The sequence below is a fragment of the Thermobia domestica genome, chromosome 5 (assembly GCF_964235325.1).
Source record: "Thermobia domestica chromosome 5, izTheDome1.hap1.1, whole genome shotgun sequence".
In the NCBI taxonomy this organism is placed as follows: domain Eukaryota; kingdom Metazoa; phylum Arthropoda; class Insecta; order Zygentoma; family Lepismatidae; genus Thermobia; species Thermobia domestica.
The window spans coordinates 210,997,292-211,020,365 of record NC_137458.1 but is presented as its reverse complement, the minus strand read 5'-3'; the positions used below and the strand labels follow the sequence as shown (position 1 = coordinate 211,020,365).

General features: G+C 35.0%; 1 protein-coding gene across 2 annotated transcripts in view; it reads left to right on the top strand.

Annotated features, from left to right (window-relative positions):
* The first annotated feature begins 890 nt into the window (after positions 1-890).
* LOC145686377 (uncharacterized) overlaps positions 891-23,074 on the top strand; it is a 68,956-nt gene continuing 46,772 nt past the window's right edge. The window contains exons 1-2 of one of the 2 annotated variants that reach the window (XM_081759646.1): positions 891-1,129; positions 21,374-21,555. In XM_081759646.1, coding sequence (XP_081615772.1) covers positions 1,018-1,129; positions 21,374-21,555 — 294 coding nt within the window. In that variant the 5' untranslated portion in view covers positions 891-1,017. The remainder of the gene's footprint in view (positions 1,130-21,373; positions 21,556-23,074) is intronic. The other variant, XM_081759645.1, reaches the window with a different exon arrangement.

Sequence of the window (23,074 nt, the reverse complement as noted above, 5' to 3'; positions counted from 1 at the left end):
CAATTCACCAACGTATTCACACAATATTTTTGGAGACAGGCGTTCGCTACGGAGCAGAGATATTATCTTAACATCACCTAGACACATGCAAACATGCTCAAATTTGCCGAAAATACGTATATCTCATTTTACCGGAAATAGGTCGATACGCCCTTATCCAAATTACTCTGAATATCTATATATAGATATATACAGTATCTTAATAATAGTACCTAATATAATATATTCTATTTTGATGTAATAAAATAAATCTTGACGCTATGAAGAAGCACAGGCTGTCTTCATAGCGACAAACACAAAGCGGCATTCGAAACTCCAAACCGTTATTAATTTCTTAGTAATATTGTAGTTGAGTATTTAAATGAGAATCGTAATTGCAATCTGTTATAATATAATCAGAGGCGTTAAAATCTTTTTAAAAAGGTTAAATATATTTAGAAAGAGAAAAAAGCTGGTTGCTATCCAATTCAAATAAACAAAATGAACCCATTGTGGTTAAATATTACTCCATATGTTAGCATTGGAGAGCTGTTGCTTCAAGCTTTTATCCCCCTCTAGGGAATCCTCTCGGGAAAACTAATATGATAAAGCCATGGTTCATTGATGTTCCAAAAGTCAAGATCGGTGCAGCCGCTTAGAAGGTGTAGGCCACCAAACACTGTCACATTCCTTTTTATTTATATTCATTAGATAAATGTCGCCCTTTCTACGTACCATAATCCTTTTAATAAGAAACGATGATTCAACAACTTTGCACTGAGAAGTACTCGTACTCTATTTGAAATTATTAATTAGATAAGAATAAATATGAACTGAAGTTTCTCTTTACATAACATTATCAGTAAAAATAAAATCTATTCTTCAAGTACACTTGCACCCAAAATGTACCAAAGCTGTCTACAATTTATTTATAATTACTTTCTTTCTGGATGTTGTGTAGGTAAATTTGTGCTGAGCGATACCAGAGCACTGTCTCTGAAAGTTGACTCGTAATTATAGTGTCAAAACGAAAGAAATATGAAGAGTGTACCTGAAGAACTTAATAGTATTGCTAAGTTCAAATTTTCAAACGTTTTGGTTTCTACTGCTGCAGCGCTAGCTATATTTCTACTGGGAGTCATTTTACGAGGTATTGTAGCATTCTTATGTATTCAACATATACCCATCTGCATTTATATGCATCACAAAACAATTATAATGGGTAAGGAAGCACATTAATAGAAACGAAACTGCATATAACACTTCGTCGAGTAAACACTTAGTTTTTTTAAAATGTATTTCTGAATATGTTGTACTGATCATATCCACAAAGAGAATAGTTACTCTTTAGCACCTTTCACACAACTTACTTTCACTTTATAACTTGATTTAATCTGCTTATATTTCAAATATCACTTTGTATTCCTTGCCTTGATAGTGATTGTCATTTATCACTTTCCTAACTCCAGTCCTAATCTCAAAATTGTGGAATCTCAGCTTGTTTTATAGAAAGTGTGAAGCATAAATTGAGAGCTGAATAATAATAACAGTTCAAATGATAAGTTGTGAGTAGGGATAGGAAATTTCGTTTAAACAAACATTAATAGTTAAAGAATGATTCGTAAAACTACTACTAAAAAAAGTGTGTTCGCAATTTACGCGTAGATCGAAGCCAATTGTCGCGCCGGTGAAGCTAATTATTTTCACGAAATTTACTACAGTAATTAGTGAAAAGATACTGAGGACTTAACAAGAGCGCGAATTTCTTGGTTGAATATACGCAATAACGAAAAATGTTTTAGTGTAAACTGATGTGTTGATTGTGATAAATTTAAGTTGTGGAAAGAAACTTAGGATATTAACTGTTTTTACATTTTTAAACTGCATACTTTCATACCCTAAATAGCTAACATTTTTTAGTTTTTTACTAGAGATCTGGATTTTATTCGGTTCAAATTCACTATATGTTGAGAGGGAGGCATGCTGACTCAGTGCTAGAGCGCTTGCCTCTGGCGCGTGGGGTCCCTGGTTCGATCCTCGATGCCTCCTTAGTAGTATATTTGTTTCTGCCCCCTCTAAGAAATCGGACTGGGTATGGACCTGAGACTTTTATTGCTAATAAGCTACAGGCTATATTTGCACCGTGTCTTTTGCGCACATTAATTGGCAACACTGTTCAAATTTGAGCCGTCAGATACATTCTTCTATATATATTCAATTTTTTAACTTATATTATTTTTGGGACTCTTTACATTAATTATTTATCTAACATTTATTTCAATACCTGTGCAATAAGTTATAATACAAGGTCGTACTTTCCTTTGATTACCAAAATCTTTTAACGATAAATACCTTCCAAATGTCAGAACAATAACCAAAAATCCTCCATCTTCTGGAAAAAAAAAAATAAAGAATCCTCTGATATAAAGAACGTTGAGTGCTATTTGACAGGTGGGACTCAGCATTTCAGGCAATTGTATTAAAAACGACTAGGTTTGGCTCATATTTAATAAATCGTAATACCGTGTAATATGTAACACCTCTTAGAAAAATCCGAAAGGGGTAGTTGGGAGTGTTTTATTTATGCCATTCTTTCGAAAAATATCTAGTAACTTTCTTTTTTGTTACATAAATAAATGTTTAACCCTTTCCGGATCCTGGCTTTTTGGGCTATTTTTTAGACTTTCAGTCAAGCAGCTACTGTATCGTCACTATTTATCCTAGGATCATGGTTCATACCTCATTCTCTTCAGAATAGAGCTGGCTTTTGAATGGTACCAAAATGGAATTTTGCATGCTCATACCATATACCAGAAGCGGGAAAAAATGTCAAAGTGAAAATTTCGGAGGGAAAATTTTTTTCTCGAAATTTGCCCCCCCTGGACCCCCCCTGTGTGATCGGAGCCATCAAAAAAATCTGATAAATAGTACTTGGTATACTGAATGTGTGTGCCAAATTTCAAGTTTCTATCTTGAATAGTAAGGGCGAGAGAATTTTTATCAAAAATTCCCACAATGCCCCAAAGCACCATAAAACACTATGATCTCAGGGAAAAAATTCCTGAGACATCCCTAATTACCCTAGGACTATAATCCGCCAATCATTCTCTTCAGAATAAAACTGTCTTTCAGGCGGTACCATTCACAGGTCTCCATCATATATCTAAGACGGGAAATTCCTGAAAAAGGGATTTTGGGGGCAAATTTTCCCTTTTTTCAACTTTTGCCCCTCTGGACCTCTCTATTTTTACGCAGAAATCGGAAAAAAAACTTCTGGTAAATACTACTCGGTAGACTGAATGTTTGTGCAAAATTTCAATCTTCTACGTGAAAAAATAGGCCCACCAGAAAAAATTTCCCTACCATGCCCCACTTTTACCCTATACAGAAGTATATTTGGATAAAAATTCACTGAGACGGCCCTAATTACCCTAGAATAATAATTCGACCGTCGTTCTCTTCAGAATGGAACTGCCTTCCGGACGGTATGACTCACGTGGTCCTATCATGTATGTAAGGCGGGAAAATGACGAAAAACGGGATTTTTGGGGTAAAAAATCCCTATTTTTACCCCTTTGCCCCTCTGGTTCGCCCTTGTTTTAGCACTGACATCGGTACAAAAAATCTGGTAAATACTACTCCGTGGACTGAATGTTTGTGCAAAATTTCAATCTTCTACGTTCAAAAATAAGCCCGCCAAAAAATATATACACCGACAATGCCCCATATTACCCTATATAGAAGTATATTTTTTAAAAATTCCCTGAGACATCCCTAATTACCCTAGGATAATAATTCGACCGTCGTTCTCTTTAGAATGGAACGGCCTTTCAGACGGTAAGACTCACGTGGTCCTATCATGTGTGCAAGGCGGGAAAATGACGAAAAACGGGATTTTTGGGGTACAAAATCCCTATTTTTACCCCTTTGCCCCTCTGGTTCCCCCCTGTTTTAGCACTGACATCGGAACAAAAAATCTGGTACATACTACTCCGTGGACTGAATGTTTGTGCAAAATTTCAATCTTCTACGTAGAAAAATAAGCCCGCCAAAAAATATTGAACCTACGCTTAGAAAATGAGAAAATAAACTTTTGACTTATGACGTCATCACCTCCTATGTCTGCAAGGCCTCTGGACTTGGAAAAAAAACCGGACGAAAAAGCTCAAATAGCAGAGAAATAACGCAATGTACCATGAAAGGTGCATATGGTACAAATTGTACCATAGGATCCCGAAGGGGTTAATTAAAAACTCAGAATACAATAGTTATACAATTCTCACAAAATTGCAGAAAGGATATTTCTAACATAAAATTAGAAAACATAGTATTGTAGGAATATCATTTTAAAATTTTTCTTAGTGTTTTTTTTTTATAATTATTTAATTTTTCAAAGTGTTCATTTACGTCAATTAGTCATGTCATTTATAGGTGTAGTGATATTGATCATCAAATTTGTTACCCATCGAAATACATATATTTAGGGACATTCTTCTAAATTATGTGTTTACATATAGTATTGTCGTATTCTAAATATTCGACTTCATTAAGTGTGATAAATATTTCATAAATTATTCGCTCAGAAAGTTCTATGATTATTTAAAATAGGCGGATTATATTCATAGTCTTGTATATGTTTACATTTCCATATGGCTTAATGTAAGGCAGCCATAGAAATAGGGGTGTGAAACCCTGATTTGTTTAACGTCTGGGGTTGATACTAGATACTCGATGGTGATTTTCAAATGGAATCAATCACATGTAATTTCAGCACCAGTACATATTTTATAATTTTACTGCTTTTAGCAGAAGTGGGGTAATGTTATACACCTGAAATAATTACTAAAGTCAGAAGGAAGTATTAAACTGAAATTGTGAAAGAAAAGCCACTGAATAAAGCAATTAAAAACATGTCTCAAGTGCAAAAATACCACCAAACTCTTGTGAGTATATAGGCTATCATTTCATCAGTGACATAGCTTGCTTCATCTACTTACTAATTAACAAACCTTGGACAGTATCTTAAACTAAAATGTGATTTTGCTAGATTCTTCAAAATTAAGGCAAAACTATATATATATATCTATATATATATATATATATATATATATATATATATATATATATATAGATATAGATATATATATATAGATATAGATATAGATAGATAGATAGATAGATAGATAGATATAGATATATATATATAGATATAGATATAGATAGATAGATAGATAGATAGATATAACGTTTCGAAGTTTGAATATTGCAGTTCAAATTACTTTTACTAAGTAGAAGTTGAATTTGAAAACATGGAAAAGGCAACGAACATGATTCATGGCTAGTTTATTTTAATCTCTCCTTCCACACAGTATTTCTGAGCATTGCGCTATATTTTACTTGGTAAATAAAAATGTAATTTTGTTATTTTTGAGTATTGTATTTACTAGAGATGGGGCCGCGGTGGCTCAGTGGTAGAGCGTTCACCTCTGTGCTTGGGGCCCCGGGTTCGATCCCAGCCCCCGCCCAAGTGAACTTTGTGATGGACAAACCCCGTGTGCGTGGGTTTCCTCGGGGTTCTCCCGTTTCCTCCCACTTTCTTCATTCCACCATTTCATTCATTACTCATCATCACCGTCTGATTTAGCCTAACCAGCATAACCGTGGGACGTAAAACTCAGATTTCATTTCATTTCATTCATTTATTTGAGACGAAAATAAATTTGAAAAATATAAAGCAATAGTGGTTGGAATGATTTAGGCTCTGACAATTATAGAGTAAATGATTAGTTTTCATCATCTAGATAGTATTAATAACAAAGATACGAAATGTAAAAGATAAACAGAAAACAATGTGAGAAATGGTGAAATATCTTCAAGATTATTGTGGTGATAATGATTAGAAACGCACTATATTACTCACTGAATAAGTTACAAAATGGGCTTAGGTACAGAGTGCGGAGCAGAAACAAAGGTATTCCGAAAGGACGACAAATAAAATTGTACTTTAATTCGAAAATCTGTATGTTGAGGTAGGAGAATAGGAAAACTTAGGTGATTGGAACGATAAACGAATGGGGGGTATTAGAAATAATAGGGATAAAAGAACATAGCGTGAAACAATAAAAAAATGTTTGGAAAATGTACTTTGAGTGATGTGATAATGGAAGGAAAAAATGAAAGAGAAACTTTTTTTTTTTATTTGGGTTTAGCATCCCTTTCGGCAGCGAGGTTATATGAGACGTGGACCTATAACTTAACGTGAGATTCGAACTACACGAGACCCCACCGGGAATCCAACCCGGGACTCCCATACCACAGTCGCGTACGGTAACCGCTTAGCCACGAGAGAGCTCAATATTAAAATTTGATAGTGTTAATAATATAATTTTAACATCAAGACAAAATTTCCTAGGATCATAGTATATTGAAACTTCTAAATATGTCGCAAGTGATCTACCAATAATGGAAGAAAATGATTAATTGAATTAGTGAACAGAGAAACAGTACAAGTCCTAATTAATTCGTTATACTTAACGTCAAAAATAATTGATAAATGCAGAGAACAACGTCCCTACAGATTGGTGTAACAGTTTTCAAGCCATTACATAATTTAAATATGAAATTCATGACTAGAACTCCATAATATAATGTTGTTATTGAAATATTCATTAAGTATAATTTTGGAGTAAGTACTGCTCTTCCACTCACCGATTCAATTATACTGGTAGTGGTAGAAGTAGAAACTGGATCTTGATAGCTCTTAATTCAAACATCTACCATTTACTTCATGATTTTGATGTATATTTAGTTAAGATTTAGAAGCATTCTTTGTTCTACTTGACCCCCAAGTTTTACGCGTCAGAGACGCTCATGGTGTCGTACACTTTTTACGCCGTCAATTCTATCTTCCGACCTTATCTGGACACTTTCTGAGACCAAATCTCCCAGTACGATAGCACACATACCCTTACACCACTTTATCTGCTTTTACTTATACTGTTACAGAGGGATTTTATGATAGGCTACATATTTCTTTTCCCAAAAATTTGGAACTATGCGAACTAATTAGAGTATCGCTTACTGTAACTTGGTGCAAATCATATTCTCTTTCAGCTAGAGAAATGTGTATACAAAGAGTTGCTTTCATTTTGGTGTAACAACTTAATGAATTGTTTTGCTGGGTATTATACAGATTTCACAATTTGTATATCTAAACTTTTTCCATTTCACAATACAAAACAATATGAAGATGGAAGTTCTCGTTACTTCTTGACCTGCCATTGACATCACTGATAACAAGAAACCAAAATATTATTATCACAACAAACAGTGCAACAACAAGTTTATTTCTCTGACGAATGCGACTGCGAATTCTTTTTATGCGACATTTACAATCGCGCCTCGCAAACTGTTACTAACCATCAGGCTTGTCAATCATACGATAATTTATCATGGTACACGATAATGTAAGCCTTAATGCTTTATGCTCTTGCGATAATAATGAATATACGATAATTTTAGATATTTTTTTTTGCAGTTTTTGAAATGAAATGAAATGAAATCTTTGAGTTTTACGTCCCACGGTTATGCCGGTTAGGCTAAAGGAGACGGTGATTATGAGAAATGAATGAAATGGTGGAATGAAGAAAGTGGGAGGAAACGGGAGAACCCCGAGAAAACCCACGCACACGGTGTTTGTCCACCACAAAGTTCACTTGGCGGGGGCTGGGATCGAACCCGGGACCCCAAGCACCAGAGGTGAACGCTCTACCACTGAGCCACCGCGGCCCCCTGCAGTTTTTGAATGAGCAAATAAACTATAGATGTGAATTAAACAATTAGAAAACACATATGATCAGGTGTTTAACAATATTCCCAGCTAAAATAAATCAATAACAATTTGGGAATTGGTAAATGACAACCCCGTCCCATTCTTTAAATTCAATTACGTTTACGTGGGAGTGGAAATGTTGCTGTTCCGAGCAGTGTTAATAAGCACGGTAATGCTGATTTGGAGTTCGAAACTTTAAAGAGTACTAGATAAGTTTATTATATATTACTGCTATTATTAGTAGTAATATTAGTAGTAATATTATTCACGTGCATAATGAATATACGATAATTTTAAAGAAGAAAATTGAAAATTTAGTTATCTGAAGTTAGCAACTCTGCTAACCAAATTAAGAACACCATGTCTAAAGTTATGACGAAAAGTAATTAATAAGACACGGAGAACCAAACTGTTTGAGGAACATCAATGTGTTCGGTTAAAAATCTGCATTGATTTTATTCTTAAGACTGCATAGTACCTGATCAACTTTGAAATACATAATGATTATAATAAGTATATTCTCCTCAACAGATAATTAAGCCAATAGTGGAAAACGGTAGGCAAGCAAGCTTACGCTAACTAGCTTTAAGTTGTAAGTTGATCGCTTTGCCGATCATCTACCAACCAACTAAATTCTCAACATAACCAAAAAGAAAGAAGTAAAATTGTTATTGGAAATTCGAAGTCGGAACTGTTGGATAAATGACGACAAATTATTACTTGGCCAACATACATTTTAAACTACATTGAGTCAACTATTTTTAGGTGTTTGATTTTCCAAAACTCTTCATATATTTACTCTGTCCGTTAGTCGCTCCGGAAGACAAGAAATCTCAATAACTCGGTGGTCCATCACGATCACCATCAATTTTGTCCAAGGTTGGTCAAAAGTTAGGAATTGAGTTTGTTTGTGGAGGTGATATTCAAATTGGAAGTCGTAGGAATTTATAAAGGTAACCAAGAAAGTTCTGACACTTTTTCACCCACCATTTTCGAACATCGATACGTCACCTAAGACGTACCTGGAAGATCAAAAATAATCCCCATCAGCATTGGCGATCTTCAACCAACGTTCTGGAAGGCCATGGATTCCATCGCGATAGAACTTGGTGGGCCGTGAAGTGAAGAAGGTATCAAGTGCATGTTGCACCTCTACTAGGGATTTGAACTGGCGTCCTCTAAGGTGATTGTCCAAGAAATGGAACAGGTGATAATCGTACGGTGCAATGTCCGAGAAATATGGAGGATGTAATAGTGTTTCCTATCCAAGCCGTAGAATGGTATCCTGGATCATCCTAGCCACGTGGGGCTTAGAGTTGTAATAACAGGAGGACCCCTTCGCGATTCAGAAGTGCTGGTTCCAGAGTTGAGATTTTCTTGAACACTGCTCGACTGTTAACAGTACATAGTTGCATTGATGCTCTGACCAGCTGGTAGCAGTTCCCGATGCACGATGCCGCGAGCGGTCCACCAAACACACAGTAGGAACTTCTTCTGGTGCAATGCTGGTTTCGATTGATTTTTAACCGGTTCATGGGATGCTAACCAATGATGACGGCACCGTGGAGCTTCGTACAGGACCCCACTTCTCATCACATGTCATCCCTGTCCAGAAATGGCTTCTTCAGACGAGACAGCAAAGAAATACAGGCGTCTCCTCTCGTTGCCGTCTGGCTCTGAGTCAAATGATGTGGGACTCATCGACCCAACTTGTAGTACTTTCCAAGTTGATGGAGGTGCTGCCGAATAGTTTCTCCACTCATATTAATTGTAGTCCCAGTTCTCACATGTTTGACCACTGATTGCCTGTGGTCTTGTGTTGGTCTTCCGGCAAGTGGTGAGTCTTTGAGTGTTTTGTCACCGTCCTTAAACTTCTAAACCACCGCTGCACTGTTCGCGTAAGCACGACACCCTCACAAAACGCCTGGCGTGTGTTCCACCCCGCTGCAGCGGCGTTTGACCCCACTTTGAACTCGTATAGTTACATGCCCTTATGACGCTGTGTGGAGATCCCATGTTCACTCTGTCGTTACGCAAGTTCACGATGTTCACGATATACCCACACCAACAACTGAGCTTCGCCTTATCTCCATTGGCATTCAACTCACGGTGTGAGGGCCAATTGAACACAGACCTCCAGAAAAAGCGACAGAACTGTCTTGGTTACCTTTATACAATTTCCGCTTCTTGCATTGATATCATAGAACAAAAGCGGTAATAGAAAGGAGGAAGCATTTTCCTATAATCGATTTAGGGTCCCAAAGGTATATTTTACTTCCAATCGTAACTTTTCAGCAAAAGCAGAAGTGATAGAAATGTCCTACAGCTTCAATATTGATCTATATATAGGAAAAACGATCTGAAATAGTAAGAAAAGTTTTTTAACCAATTTAACGTTCTAAAAATAGGTATCATGTTTTGTCATAATCCTCTATTCAAACCAGAAATGACAGAAATCAAACACTTCCGATTTTAAAGTTAATCGTTTTAAAGTATAAACAGTGATAAATAGCGAAAAGTATTTTTTTTTCAGTCCATTAATCTGTAATCAACTCTCTGAAAGCAGAAGTAGTAGAAATTAATTACCACTTTCGGTTTCAATATTAATTGAGAAAAAATGATGCGATACAAAAACAAACTTCTTCAAATTTAAAATTAATTCAATATACTTTGGTTCTTTGACTATATGTATTAGCTTGTATTCTGTGGTTAAGTATAAAATTGTAGAGCTTCATTCTTGAAATTTCAGATATTCCTCTTTCCTTCGTTTCGCGTAATCATTTGTCCACCTCGAGATGCTATCACTTTCATTCTACGCTAATACAAGAAATTTAATAGACCGAGTTAAGAAGTAGAAAGGTTGAGGCCGAAGTCGTACATGTAACGGTCCAAATGATGTTTGCCTTATATAACTTTTTAATAGTTTCTGAGAGAAAATAACAAAAAAAAAAAAAACTTGCTATTTGGATATTTAATATTTATGAAATGAAATTTTTACTTTTCTTTTGCTTACAACACTGTTTCGGTTCGTCACAATTAAGACTCATTATTTCTGATAAAATATTGTGAATAGAACTTTTACACTATTGGGGAACAGTTTGTGTTCAGTGTTTCTTCCAGACATTCTTTTGGGGGGGGGATCACTGCCCTCCCCAGGAGATCAAAATAATACTGTACGTCTACAATATAATAATACCTTATACATAGAATAGTACCATGGGAAAATAATATGTGACCTCCGAATACTAAGTGTGCACCCCCGGAACATTTTTTCTGAAAGAAACGCTGCGTTGCGAAGATAGCCTGTTGTGTATCTGACTGGTAACCTTAGATCGAAAACACGGAGATGTAGAGCAAGAAGAAGCTGCTGATTCAGTGTCGATGTTGAAGGCTTTTTAGTGAAAGTCTCTCACGGCGAATGATTAATGTAGCTACGTGAAGTCAAAACCAAAATTGTCGTCTGTGATGCAGTGATGCCAAGCTGTGGAGAAAATCCCATACCGTGGGCGATTTTGACTTTATTTTCTTGGAAAGGGATAAAAAGCAGCAATAATGGGATTTTTCGAGAAGATCGAAATTTACGGCTTATTCATTTAGATATTTAAAAAGTGACTAACACAGGGAAATTTAATTTTTAATATTATAGCATACTTTTAATCAGTATAACGTGGGAAATTCGCACGTAAAATGGGATTTTTTGCTTCTGGACATGAAATTTCATAATGTTTCAGGTTGGCATCACTGCTGTCATGTAAATGGTTAGAACATATTTGAGGCTAAGCTAACCTGTCTATTCAAGAGGAGGTTATGGTAAACAGGAAGGAACTAAAGTGACAGAATTAGTTAGACTTGCCATGTTTGCTGTGTTTTGCTGCTTGTATGTTTTCTGGGGACAATTGAATACTGAGTTTCCAAAATCCACTTTCGTTTTATTGAGAAGAAGCGATCACAGACGATTTTTCCTTTAACGTCAGATGGTATTTTATGCTTTACCACCACGTGATTATTTCACACATTCTACTATCACACCGATCTACTATGCACTATATTGTTGATACTCCTTTCATGCGACGCAAATTAAGTTATACACTTCGATAAAACAAGACGAAATAGTGTTCAAATTTTACGAAGACTAGTACGTACTCAAGCTTAGAATGGTATACTAATGTAAAGCAGTGAAATTACACGAAAATTAAACCCCACGTTTTTGAAAGACGAGATAAAATGTTATTTAATAGTGAAATATCGAAAGCTTCACTCATAATTTTGGTTTGTAATCTTAAAGCAAATAGATACGATTATATTTTAGTAAAACGTGTTACTGTTACAAAACGAGGCAATCAAATTAAGTCCAAGCCTGTACTTTAATACCTATTTGTTGCTTGACTACAATTAGGAGGGCGTTGATTATTGGTTATTGGATAGATTTATCCAGTGGCGTCTCGTGACATAATTTTTCTGTAGTTCACAGCCTTTAGAAAATCTTAGTTCTAGAATTCTTTCAGAAATCTTAGTTCTAGAATTCTAAATACGAATAACGATAAAAATCAATGAAAGTAACCGTATATATATATATATATATATATATATATATATATATATATATATATATATATATATATATATATATATATATATATATATATATATATAAAAGAAGTACCCATTACCCATTCATAAACAAATGCTCCATTCATCCGTATATGAAATCACTTGTGATTTTCTTCTAGGCAATCAACTTGTCAATAACTCGTCTGTAACGGTAACGCGTTACAAATTTTTAAGTAACGTACCTAGTTTGCGTTACATTTCGGATGAGTAACTATTGCAGATTTCAAATGATAAGCGGCATGGCCTTGAGTTGGCTTCACGCGACGTCCAATTGGCTTTGAGCGGTGTTGACAATTCGCGACAAGCAGTCCTGCACGCTGACTTCTCGCGCTGCTGCGAATCTTGACAATACCAGAGGCGCTTATTAGAAATATTGTATTAGCACATCAACTGCTCACTTTACGAAGTAGGGAAAAGAATTACGAACACATACGTGAAAACTACATCTTTTTATGTCAACTGGTTGTTATGATACACGCTTTTAAAGGTTTCCATATAAAACAATTAGTAAAACGAGCGATGAGTCCCGCGTCTAATTTCCAGTGGATTTTTCTTCAATTTGGAAATAGAACTCAACTTTTATTACAAAATAATCTTGGGTGTAACCAGCAGGTTGTTCATTAAGGGAACATTACATTCAGGGGGAGGAAAGCTTTTCACACCTTTAAAAGAGAATAAATGATCTCTTTCAGAATATAAAAAGCATTTTAACTCACCATACATACTATACACATGTTATATTTTCACGATGATACCTTATCAAAAGACGGATCTTGACAGTACTGAGTTGAAAACCGGATTGTAGATGAATCAATAACCTATTCCTAACAAAACAAATGCTGTTTATAGCAGTCTGTTTATCTGACTTTGTATTTATATGGGTTAAAATAGTAAAGGAAAAAACTCGAAAAAATATCAACTCAGATATTATTATGCAATAATCTAATGGAGAGTTCATACGGTGTGCTCCCAGTTAGGGAAATGAGAATATAAAGCATATGGTTAATTTTAGTTGTTTTAATTAGGTACAGAAACCGTATTGATGATGTTTGATTTTTTTTAAAATTTTCAAATTTTAATATAAACGTCCCTCATTTGCATTAACTATTAAATAAGTTTATTAAACACATACCACGAACCTCATTTTGGAGTTGGAAATAGTTTGGAAAGACTATTTTCCCCCTTTTCCCCCGTGGCTACACGCCTTTGGAATCTGATTCATATATATGTAATATGCCTAACATCGTGAGAACAAAGTATGGGAAGTTCGTAACATTGTTTTGAAATTTACTTCGGGATAAATTCTTCCTTACTCGACAGAAAAAACCGCAGTGTGTTTTTTTTCCTTCACGTCACCTTACATATATGCGACCACTTATTCCCTCTTTCCTCCTCCAGCAGGGATTCAAAAGCACCAGGCGTCTGAATGGTGTCGTAAATTATAGTAACCCAAAACAAACTCGATCATATGGACTTGCTTAGGAATCAGACGGATTGTTTTTGTGTGACGTAGACCAATCCGAAGAATGTTACTTGTTATGAAAACTGAGAAGGAAACAAAGGTGCTAGTTGTGTTGGAACTTAACTTCTCTTCTAGCATAAACAGAATTCATCAGTGTCTGGGTTACTTTCTTTCGTGGTAGTTTGTTTCTTCTCCAAAATTATAGTTGACAATGTCTTTAAGCAAACCGAGTACAAGTGCGGAGCTTTCATTAAAAAAATAAATAAATAAAAAATAAAGTGCTACGAAATCAGGCTCGAAGAATTATTTTTTGTGTTTACATTTTTTTTAGCCCATGATAATAAATTTACAAGACTCAGATTCAGACAATGACGAAATATTAACTGACATAGACGATAGTGAAAGTAGTGTTGAAGACGAGTGTTTAGCATATCCACTGGAAAAGTTAATAGGTAAGTAAATTAATTGCTATATATACTTCTAGGATGCACAGTCATAATTCTTGAGTTTGCTGGAATAGTATATTTACATTGCGAATAATGTTGCAAATGTATGTGTTATAATCTCAACTGGAGGAAAAGCGAGAAGGGAAAGGAGAGTCCGTGATCCGGCAACACCGCGCGGAATATTGCGCACCATTGGCTATTGCCCGTTATGCTTTACATCTGAAATACACAGTAGAATATATGTATTTTTTTCGGAAACAAATGTTTCTTTCCTGTAAGTGAATTTCTCAGAACGAAACAATCGAGCATGAACTATGTATGTCAGTGACCGACAGTCGCAGACACACAGAGAAACAGATAAGTTCCTAGTGTCACTTGCTGCTTTTCGAAGATGAGGACAGCCTTAGGGGAATCACGTGTACTGATTACAAGCACCTGGAAGATTTTGTGGTAGATTTTGACAGCTCCAAATCAATACATTCTGTGCGTGAACTAGGAGTGCAATGATACCGTTAGTTTATTTTACTTTGATTAGTGTTGTTTTCATAAAGATGGAGAACGAAAATATTTTACCGTTCGAACATTTGAAAGAATAAGAGCTGAGGATGGTGGTGGACAGAATTTAAAAGTAAAGTGTGTGAAGTGCCCAGGTGGAAAATATTTATCAACAACTAGGGTGCCATAATTAACGATTTACAGTAAGGGGTTAATATGAACAAACTGTGTTCTGATAAGCAGGCCTATTTTATTACTAAAAATAGTTTGCTGATGGTATGTAATATCGGAGTTCTTTCAGATCAGTTTGCTTATAGTAGAGTCCCGTTGATTACAGAGTTTGAAACTAGCTTTAAAAGCATGTATCGATTTTAGTTACTGGCAAGTTTTGATTCACTCCCAGTTCATGAGTTCTCATTTTATTAGTTGTAGTGTAATGTTTCTCTATATTCTGTATTTTTAATTTTCCATAACATATAATTAGTTTAGCAGAATAATAATAAGCAACTATTTTTTCTAACGCATAGGGATGAGCACGAGTTAAGCTATAACTCGACTCGAATTCTAGTCGAGTTTCGAGTCAAGTCAAAGGTAATATCCGAGTCGAGTTCCAAGCCGATTCAGTTTTTCGCGTCGAGTTTCGAGTCCAGTCGAGTTTGATAAATGGCTCCTTCGTTTTAACTCGTCTTGAAATCATGGCCTGATTACACTGGAAAACGAAAGCCATGACAAATGTAAGCTAAACAGTAATATGTAACACTTTTAGTGTTGCTCACGAAAGGAAACACTGTTCGCATCTCGACTCGTCTCGATAGCGAGTGCACAAGAGATTTTTTATAACAAGCTCAGCTCGGCTCGGCTCAACTGAGAAGATGGCTCGAGCCGGCTCACTTGAGGTGAACCATCGGCTCGAGCTGCCTTGGTAGGGATGAGCCATCTGCTCGGTTCGGCTCAACTGAGCCGAAGGCTCTAGCCGAGTCGGTTGGGTGAGGTGATGGCTCGGCTCACTTCTCGGTTCGGGTCGATAGTGAATGAGCTGTGAGCCGAGCTTCTCGAGTTACTGACAATTCTAAACCCGGGTCGAGCAGTTTTGAAGATATTTGACCAGTGCCCTATAACTTTTAACAGCGTTTGGCTCGAGCCCGAATACTCAACCTAGACCTTCAACCCAAATTCAGAAGCTCGTGAACAATGTCCTTGACTCCTAGACTTCACGATTACCGAGGTTGGCAATCAACTAGTATTCAAATATAAACCGCCTATCTTTCATGTTTATATACAGTGTTCTTATAATAATAATAATAATAATAATAATAATAATAATAATAATAATAATAATAATAATAATAATAATAATAATAATAAAAGTTGTAGTAGTAGTAATGTCATTGATAATAATTATACTGTCTGTGTAATATACCGGATTTGGCTCGACTCGACTCGAAACTCGACCCCAATTCGAGTCGAGTTGGAGGAAATTTTTGGAGCCAAGTTCTCGGGTCGAGCTCAAAGATGTCTGTTTCTAGTCGAATCGAGTTTCAAAGAAAACTCGCTCGAACTCGCTTGTGTCCATCCCTACGAGTAACGCAGTATGGCATTTTATTATGTTACATTATATGAAAATGTTCATATATCAAGTAAAAATTTGTCCTTGCATTTACATAAAGCGATTCAGAATATGCAATAATAATAATAATAATAATAATAATAATAATAATAATAATAATAATAATAATAATAATAATAATAATAATAATAATAATAATAGCGGTAGTAATAGTAGTACGAAAAATTGATCATAATTTTTTTCACATTTCTAAAGTTTCGGACCTAAAAGTAACGTGTTACTTTCGAAGTAAAGTAACAGTTACTTTTTGTTGCAAGTAACGCGTTACTAACGCGTTACATTTTAAGAGAAAGTAAAGTAACTTGTAACGCGTTACATTTTTACAAGTAACTTACCCAACACTGGTAAACAGTATACATGAAACATGCAATGTGTCAAATTATTATAGGCCTATTTGCAGAGACACCTTTAATTACGAACGCTTTATCCACGTACTTTTGCATTGTTGTCTCAAGACACTTCATGACTGTTTTGTGTTGTCTCCATTATATGTTACGCTATATAAGACGAGATTTACAGTTTAAAAATGAAATTACTGTAATTTGGTTCGATTCTATGGGCGGGCCAGTGATGTTAATTTGCATTCATTTACATAAAAGATTTATTTTTTTATATATTGACTCAGTTGATTGTCCGTTTTCGTGGGATCTTTATACTTTAATTGTCCGTTTTATGTTTGAAAGTTGACAGTATGTAGATAATTTGGTTCGATTCGGTTGGGAGTTATCCTAATTGTGGATATTGATACCTAATTTAATTAACAAAATTTTTTGTATCTCTGGCTACTCTGCTTTTGTGATGCCTTGGAGCTGGCCAAAATCACCGCGGTCAATATAATAATATTGTAAATATTATTAAATATCTTAAGGAGCAACAAAGAGGGCATGAGGGAAGGGTAAGTAATCTTTGTAAGAAAGTGAAATTACACTGTGATTAAGAACGAGGCTTCGACAGGCGCGATAAAGTACCTTTCAATCTGTGAAATATTCAAGCCCTATTCGTAATCTTGACTTGTGATCCTAAGAAACAACAATCACGTTTCCGAAAAACATGTTAATGTTAGAAAATAAATCATGCATATTACGCCTAAGTACTAAAAAAATAAATTTATTTGTTGATTGATTACGAATAAGAAAGGGTTGCTCAATTTCATTTTGTAGATATAATTTATTTGTTTGATAATGTAAGTTGTCAGCATTTCCGCATAGTAGTATTTTCTGCCACTTTAGGGTCACGTTCGTGTGAGAGTTTGTTGCTAATCTTGTCATAACTCGTCTGTCATCCATTTGTCAGGGAATGTAGCTTTGTTACAAAAATATTCATTATTAGTGAAACACTCATTTCTTAAATATTTCTCGATGTTTCAACGTTATAAGAGTAATTGTTATGTTAGGCAAGATTAGAAGATTCGTCGTATTTGGAGTTATCTACACTGGCTACTAACCATTTATTACAGTTAATTTCTGAGTTAAAAAATATTGAAATTCATTTTCATATTCCAGAGTTTTATTTATTTTTATTTTTATTTTAGTTCAAACACAACACAACAGGCTCTAGGCCCAATTATTGTGTTGCCTTTGAAGACGAAATACATATTAATACAAAACAATGAGATATACAAATAATTAAAAGAAATACACATTACAAAATAGACAATTAAAAAAACACATTCATATTGTCTTTAGCATATGAGCTCCTTATATGCCGTTTTCAAAACATGCCTGTTTAATTGTTCTTTTGTACACACTTTCCGACATGCTAAATATATCAATATTGAAGTCTTTTTCGACTTCATTGTGGAGAGTGCTTATTCTCCATATAGGAGATTTCCGAAGGATATTTGTTCTTGCCTTTCTTTGATAAAACGTAGATGTGTTTCCTATCCTCGTTCTGGTTGACAGAGTTGAATTCAGGGGGTAGCCCGGGGGGGAATCTCCCCCCGAAGAAAATTCATTCCCCCCCGGAGAAACTCAAAGAATTTCAGTCACAAAATGTAGAAGTTACTTCACATAATTATTTGCTTTCTTTCCGTGCACGTGCAGACGAAATCCAATATCTCAATATACACATAAATGACGCAGATCCATTCTATATAAATATTAAACATGTAACATCTAAGATAGAATACCAAATAGCCAATAAAACTTGTATTTCTTAACGCTATGACCGAGTTTGGCAGAACATGAAATTGTCAACTGTTGAAGAAAGGTTTGTATCTTAGTAGGTACTATACTCTCGCCCTATATTGTATATTTGTAGGTAGCACTAGCATAGGTTGATATAGGTAAGGAAAGATAGGAAGATCTTTCGATCATTCCATATGATCTCTGATGTCAACAGATTTCAGTTCTTGAAAATGTACAGTTCTTGCATTATTTGAAATAGGGCACCTAAATTCCATTTCTCGCATCGGAAGTAACAGACGTAAATGTGTTTTACGATTGTTAAATTAAACACACCTTTCTTTAATTAAAAATAATTAAGTTAAAGGGAGAGATTCAGAGGACGTCATTTAGAGGGATCAGGGAGGAACAGTTATCCCTCCTGGATTAGAGACTTATATAGAATTTTTCAATATGATAGTAGTATATAAGTGAAAGATCGATATTGAAGGTGTTGAAGATCCTGCTCAGTGCCGTGCCATGGGGGAGGGGCAAGCGGGGCGACGGCCCCGGGCGCCGAAGTAAGGGGTGCAAAATTCGGGAGGGAAAAAGAAAAGAAAAGAGGGAAAGAAAAACAGAGGAATAAAACACATGTGCACATATTATATAAAGTAAAAGAAAAAAAGTAATGAAAAGTGCTTAAAATCAAGGAAAAGCATGGTTTACTTTTTAAAATTTTCTCACCTTTGCGGCTGGTCTGTCGACCTCACTCATATACTATATATGGGGGTGCCGTCGTATACTCTCGCGCCAAGCGCTGACAGCTACTAGTCTGTGATAGGTCATTCCTCCTTTAGCTTGCTTAGAGCTCTAGGAGATATCCAACCCAAAGCCTCTAGTTTGCTTCGGAAATCTAAACTTTTCCTTTCCTCCCGCGACGACACGGCACTAATCCTACTGAAGATTTCGTAAACTAAACTATTGATGTGTATGCAGTGAAGAAACCAAGGCTAATATGCTTGATTTAGAATCAGAAGTGTGAGAAAGAATCATAACTTTTTGTTAAGATATTTCTGTGTGTGTTTGTTTTAGGACAAAAAATATTTGAGTTAATTTAAATCTTTTTAAAAACTTCTACATTAGTAACAAACAATAACTACTGAATATAGGAAATAATAACAAAAATAGCTACTGTAAATAGCAGTTAAAGTTTAGTCTAAAATATTTTTGCCAGTCTTTATTTAATGCTTTAGATGAAATCAAACGATTGTTTTTTTAATTATAATTTCACATTGAATATTTATCAGCAATTAGTCTCAATATTAGGTAAGATGTGTATGCGAATGGAATTGTTAAATATGCTGCTGCTTTCTGGCAAAAATACAGAAAAACAACCGTCCCCCTCGAGGAGTTGACATTCCCCCCCGGGTGAAAATGTCTGAATTCAACACTGCTGGTTGATGGGACTTGAAAACAAAGCAACGAACGCAGCTCAATAGAGTCAATCTTATCATGTATTAATTTATATAAAAATATTAGATCATTATATCTTCTTCTTTCGTATAAAGTGGGTAGTTGATAATTTTCCAGTAACTCTCTGTAAAAGATTCATATTTCGGGTAAAGCCCAGTTTTCCTGTACGTTAGAAGTCTTAGGAATTTTTTCTGTATTCCCTCAATCATATCACAGTATTTTTGCATATTTGGTGTCCACACAACAGTAGCATATTCTAACTTTGACCGAACGTAAGTGAAGTACAATTTCATTAAAGTTAAATCATTACGAAACTCTTTACCTAGCCTCATGATAAAACCAAGGTTTCTATAAGCCTCGCTCGTTACTGTTTCCATATGATGCTTAAAGGTTAAATTTTGATCAAAGAAAATTCCAAGATCTTTGATATACTTGGGAGAGCTTAATTTTGTCCCATCAATCGAATAAGTATAGTCTACATAACTATTCTTACGTGTAAAACGTAGGAAGTTACATTTATTTACATTCATTTTAAATTTATTTTTATTACACCATTCCATAATGTTAGTTAAGTCTTGTTGTACTTTCTCGCAATCATCAATTGAATCTACCTTAATATATATTTTGAGGTCGTCTGCAAATAGAAGACAGTTAGCATGTTTAATTCTAGTCGGCAAATCATTCACTGCTTAGAGAAACAAAAGCGGTCCGAGATTTGAGCCCTGGGGAACTCCTGACAAAGCATTGAACTTTTCAGAGATGCACCCTTTATAAACAACTGATTGCCTACGGTTACTTAAGTAGGAAGATATTAACTGTTTGTACTCTTGAGAAAAGTGGAAAGAGTTTAGTTTGGCTAGTAAAATGTCATGATCCACTAGGTCGAAGGCTTTAGAAAAGTCAGTATAGATTACATCCACCTGATTACCTTTATCTATCTCCATTGAGATGTAGTTAGTAATGATGGTCAGGTTCGTGGATGTTGATCTATCTCGTACAAAGCCGTGTTGATAGGTCGATAGCACGGGTTTCACATGATTTAGAACACGTTGATAAATAATCTGTTCAAATACCTTTGAAAATGGTGACAATACTGATATGGGTATAAATTTATCTATATCTCTAGTTCCGTTGGCCTTCGGTATCAGCCAACTAACTATATGTGTGTAACTAAAAGAGATCTGAATGAGTGTCGTTGCTATTTTTAAAAGACATTTCCTAATAAAAAGGTAAACAAATATCAAAATTTAATTATGAAAAATTTTACTCTTACAACAGTCTTTTTTTGTTATGTTGATCACTATAAAATATTTATAAAATTGAATTAATTATTGACTTCATTTCCAGGTGACTGGGTTATCGTATTGGCCGCTTATGTTGTAGAGCTAATGACTGATGTCACAAAACATAAACCATTCATTTATGTTAAAATGTTGGAAGATGCGTCACTATACGATCTGTGCTACTATTTTGTACTTGTGTCGATACCATCCTTTATTTTATATTACACTATTGTTGGATTTTTGCACGTAAGTCTATATTTATTACAATGAATATAATATTAGCCCTGTACGAATCTCGAGTCCAAACAGTCACTTTGACAAAAAAAAAGTATTTCGATAATGACATATAGTACAGCGATAAAATTAAGATATAACACGTACATGACAGTGTGTCTCAAAAAGTCCATTTCACAATCTACTTTCTGACTTCCATTAAACATTGATAATCTGGGCGTTTATTCACCAAGTTTAATCTATCCAGTGTCTGGTTACCTAGACTCGTTCCATGTCATAGAAAATATCTGATTTCGTACCAAGTGTGGATGAGGCAGATTCATTATAGTGAAGTCAAAATAAGGTTTGAGGTAGACATTTAGAATAAAAAGATGGAACCTTCTGGAATTTGTTCGTGATCTCTTCCTCATTAGTCTCCAGAAAATCCAAAAAATTCAGTTGCGGGTTTTCCGCCATTTTGAATAGTCCGCCATCTTGGATTTCTCACTTAGTTTATGCCACCTAACTTCTAAACTAATTAATGTAGAAGGACACTTCTTTCTTTATTATACTTCTAATATTATAGGCAATGTAACAAGTTATTATCACTATTCTTCGAGTAACAATTTTTGCATAACTTTAGGATAAAGTGAAAAATTGGGATCTGTATTGGGATCTGTATTCTTTACATTGCCTCATACAACTTAATAGAGTAGAATTATGAAAACAGTGCTCGAATAAAAGTGTTTGAAAATTTCATAAGCTTTAAAACGATGTATATATTGTCACTATATACAATGTCAGAGATGCGCAATGAGCTTCAAACTTCATCGAACTGCGCACAATTTCTGTTGAAACATATGAATGAATCATTTAACATAAAGATAAAGAGAAACTAGTGATTTAAGACGGCTTTTCAATGAAATTTCCGTTAAGTGTCAACAGGTTTAGAAGTCCGGCTAGTTTAATGAATAGCTCGTAAACAGTGGCGTCGGCAGGGGTTGCGCAAGAACTCTGAAAGTAGACTTTTGCACTATCCTTCTGTATGTAAGCCTATATGTCGATTGAAATTAGTGTTTGAGATAAACTTTTCAAAAAGAAGATGAAATCTATTGAAATATGTTTTACTGATGTTGTTATCCTGCAAAGAAAAAATGCAGTTGCGGGTTTTCCGCCTTTTTGAATAAATAGCCTGGTCCAGTGCAATTACGACAAAAATCGATCAATCTTTAAGATTTTTAAAAAAGATTAAACATGTTAGAATATGTTACATGTATTGATATTATACTAAAAGAGTCCCAAAACTCTAGTTGCTGTTTTTCCGCCATTTTAAATAAGTAGTACACCATCTTGAAATTGTTTCCAGCACTTAGTTTTTGCTTTATGGCTCCTAAGCTAGTAAATATAAATGTATCATTCTTTCTTTATTATACTTCTAATATTATAGGTTATATAATAAGTTACGACTTTCTCCGTATTGGCGTTACCAAAAGTTCAGCATACCTTAAAGTTTTATCTATTAGTGTTTGAAAATATAAATTTAGGGGGAAAA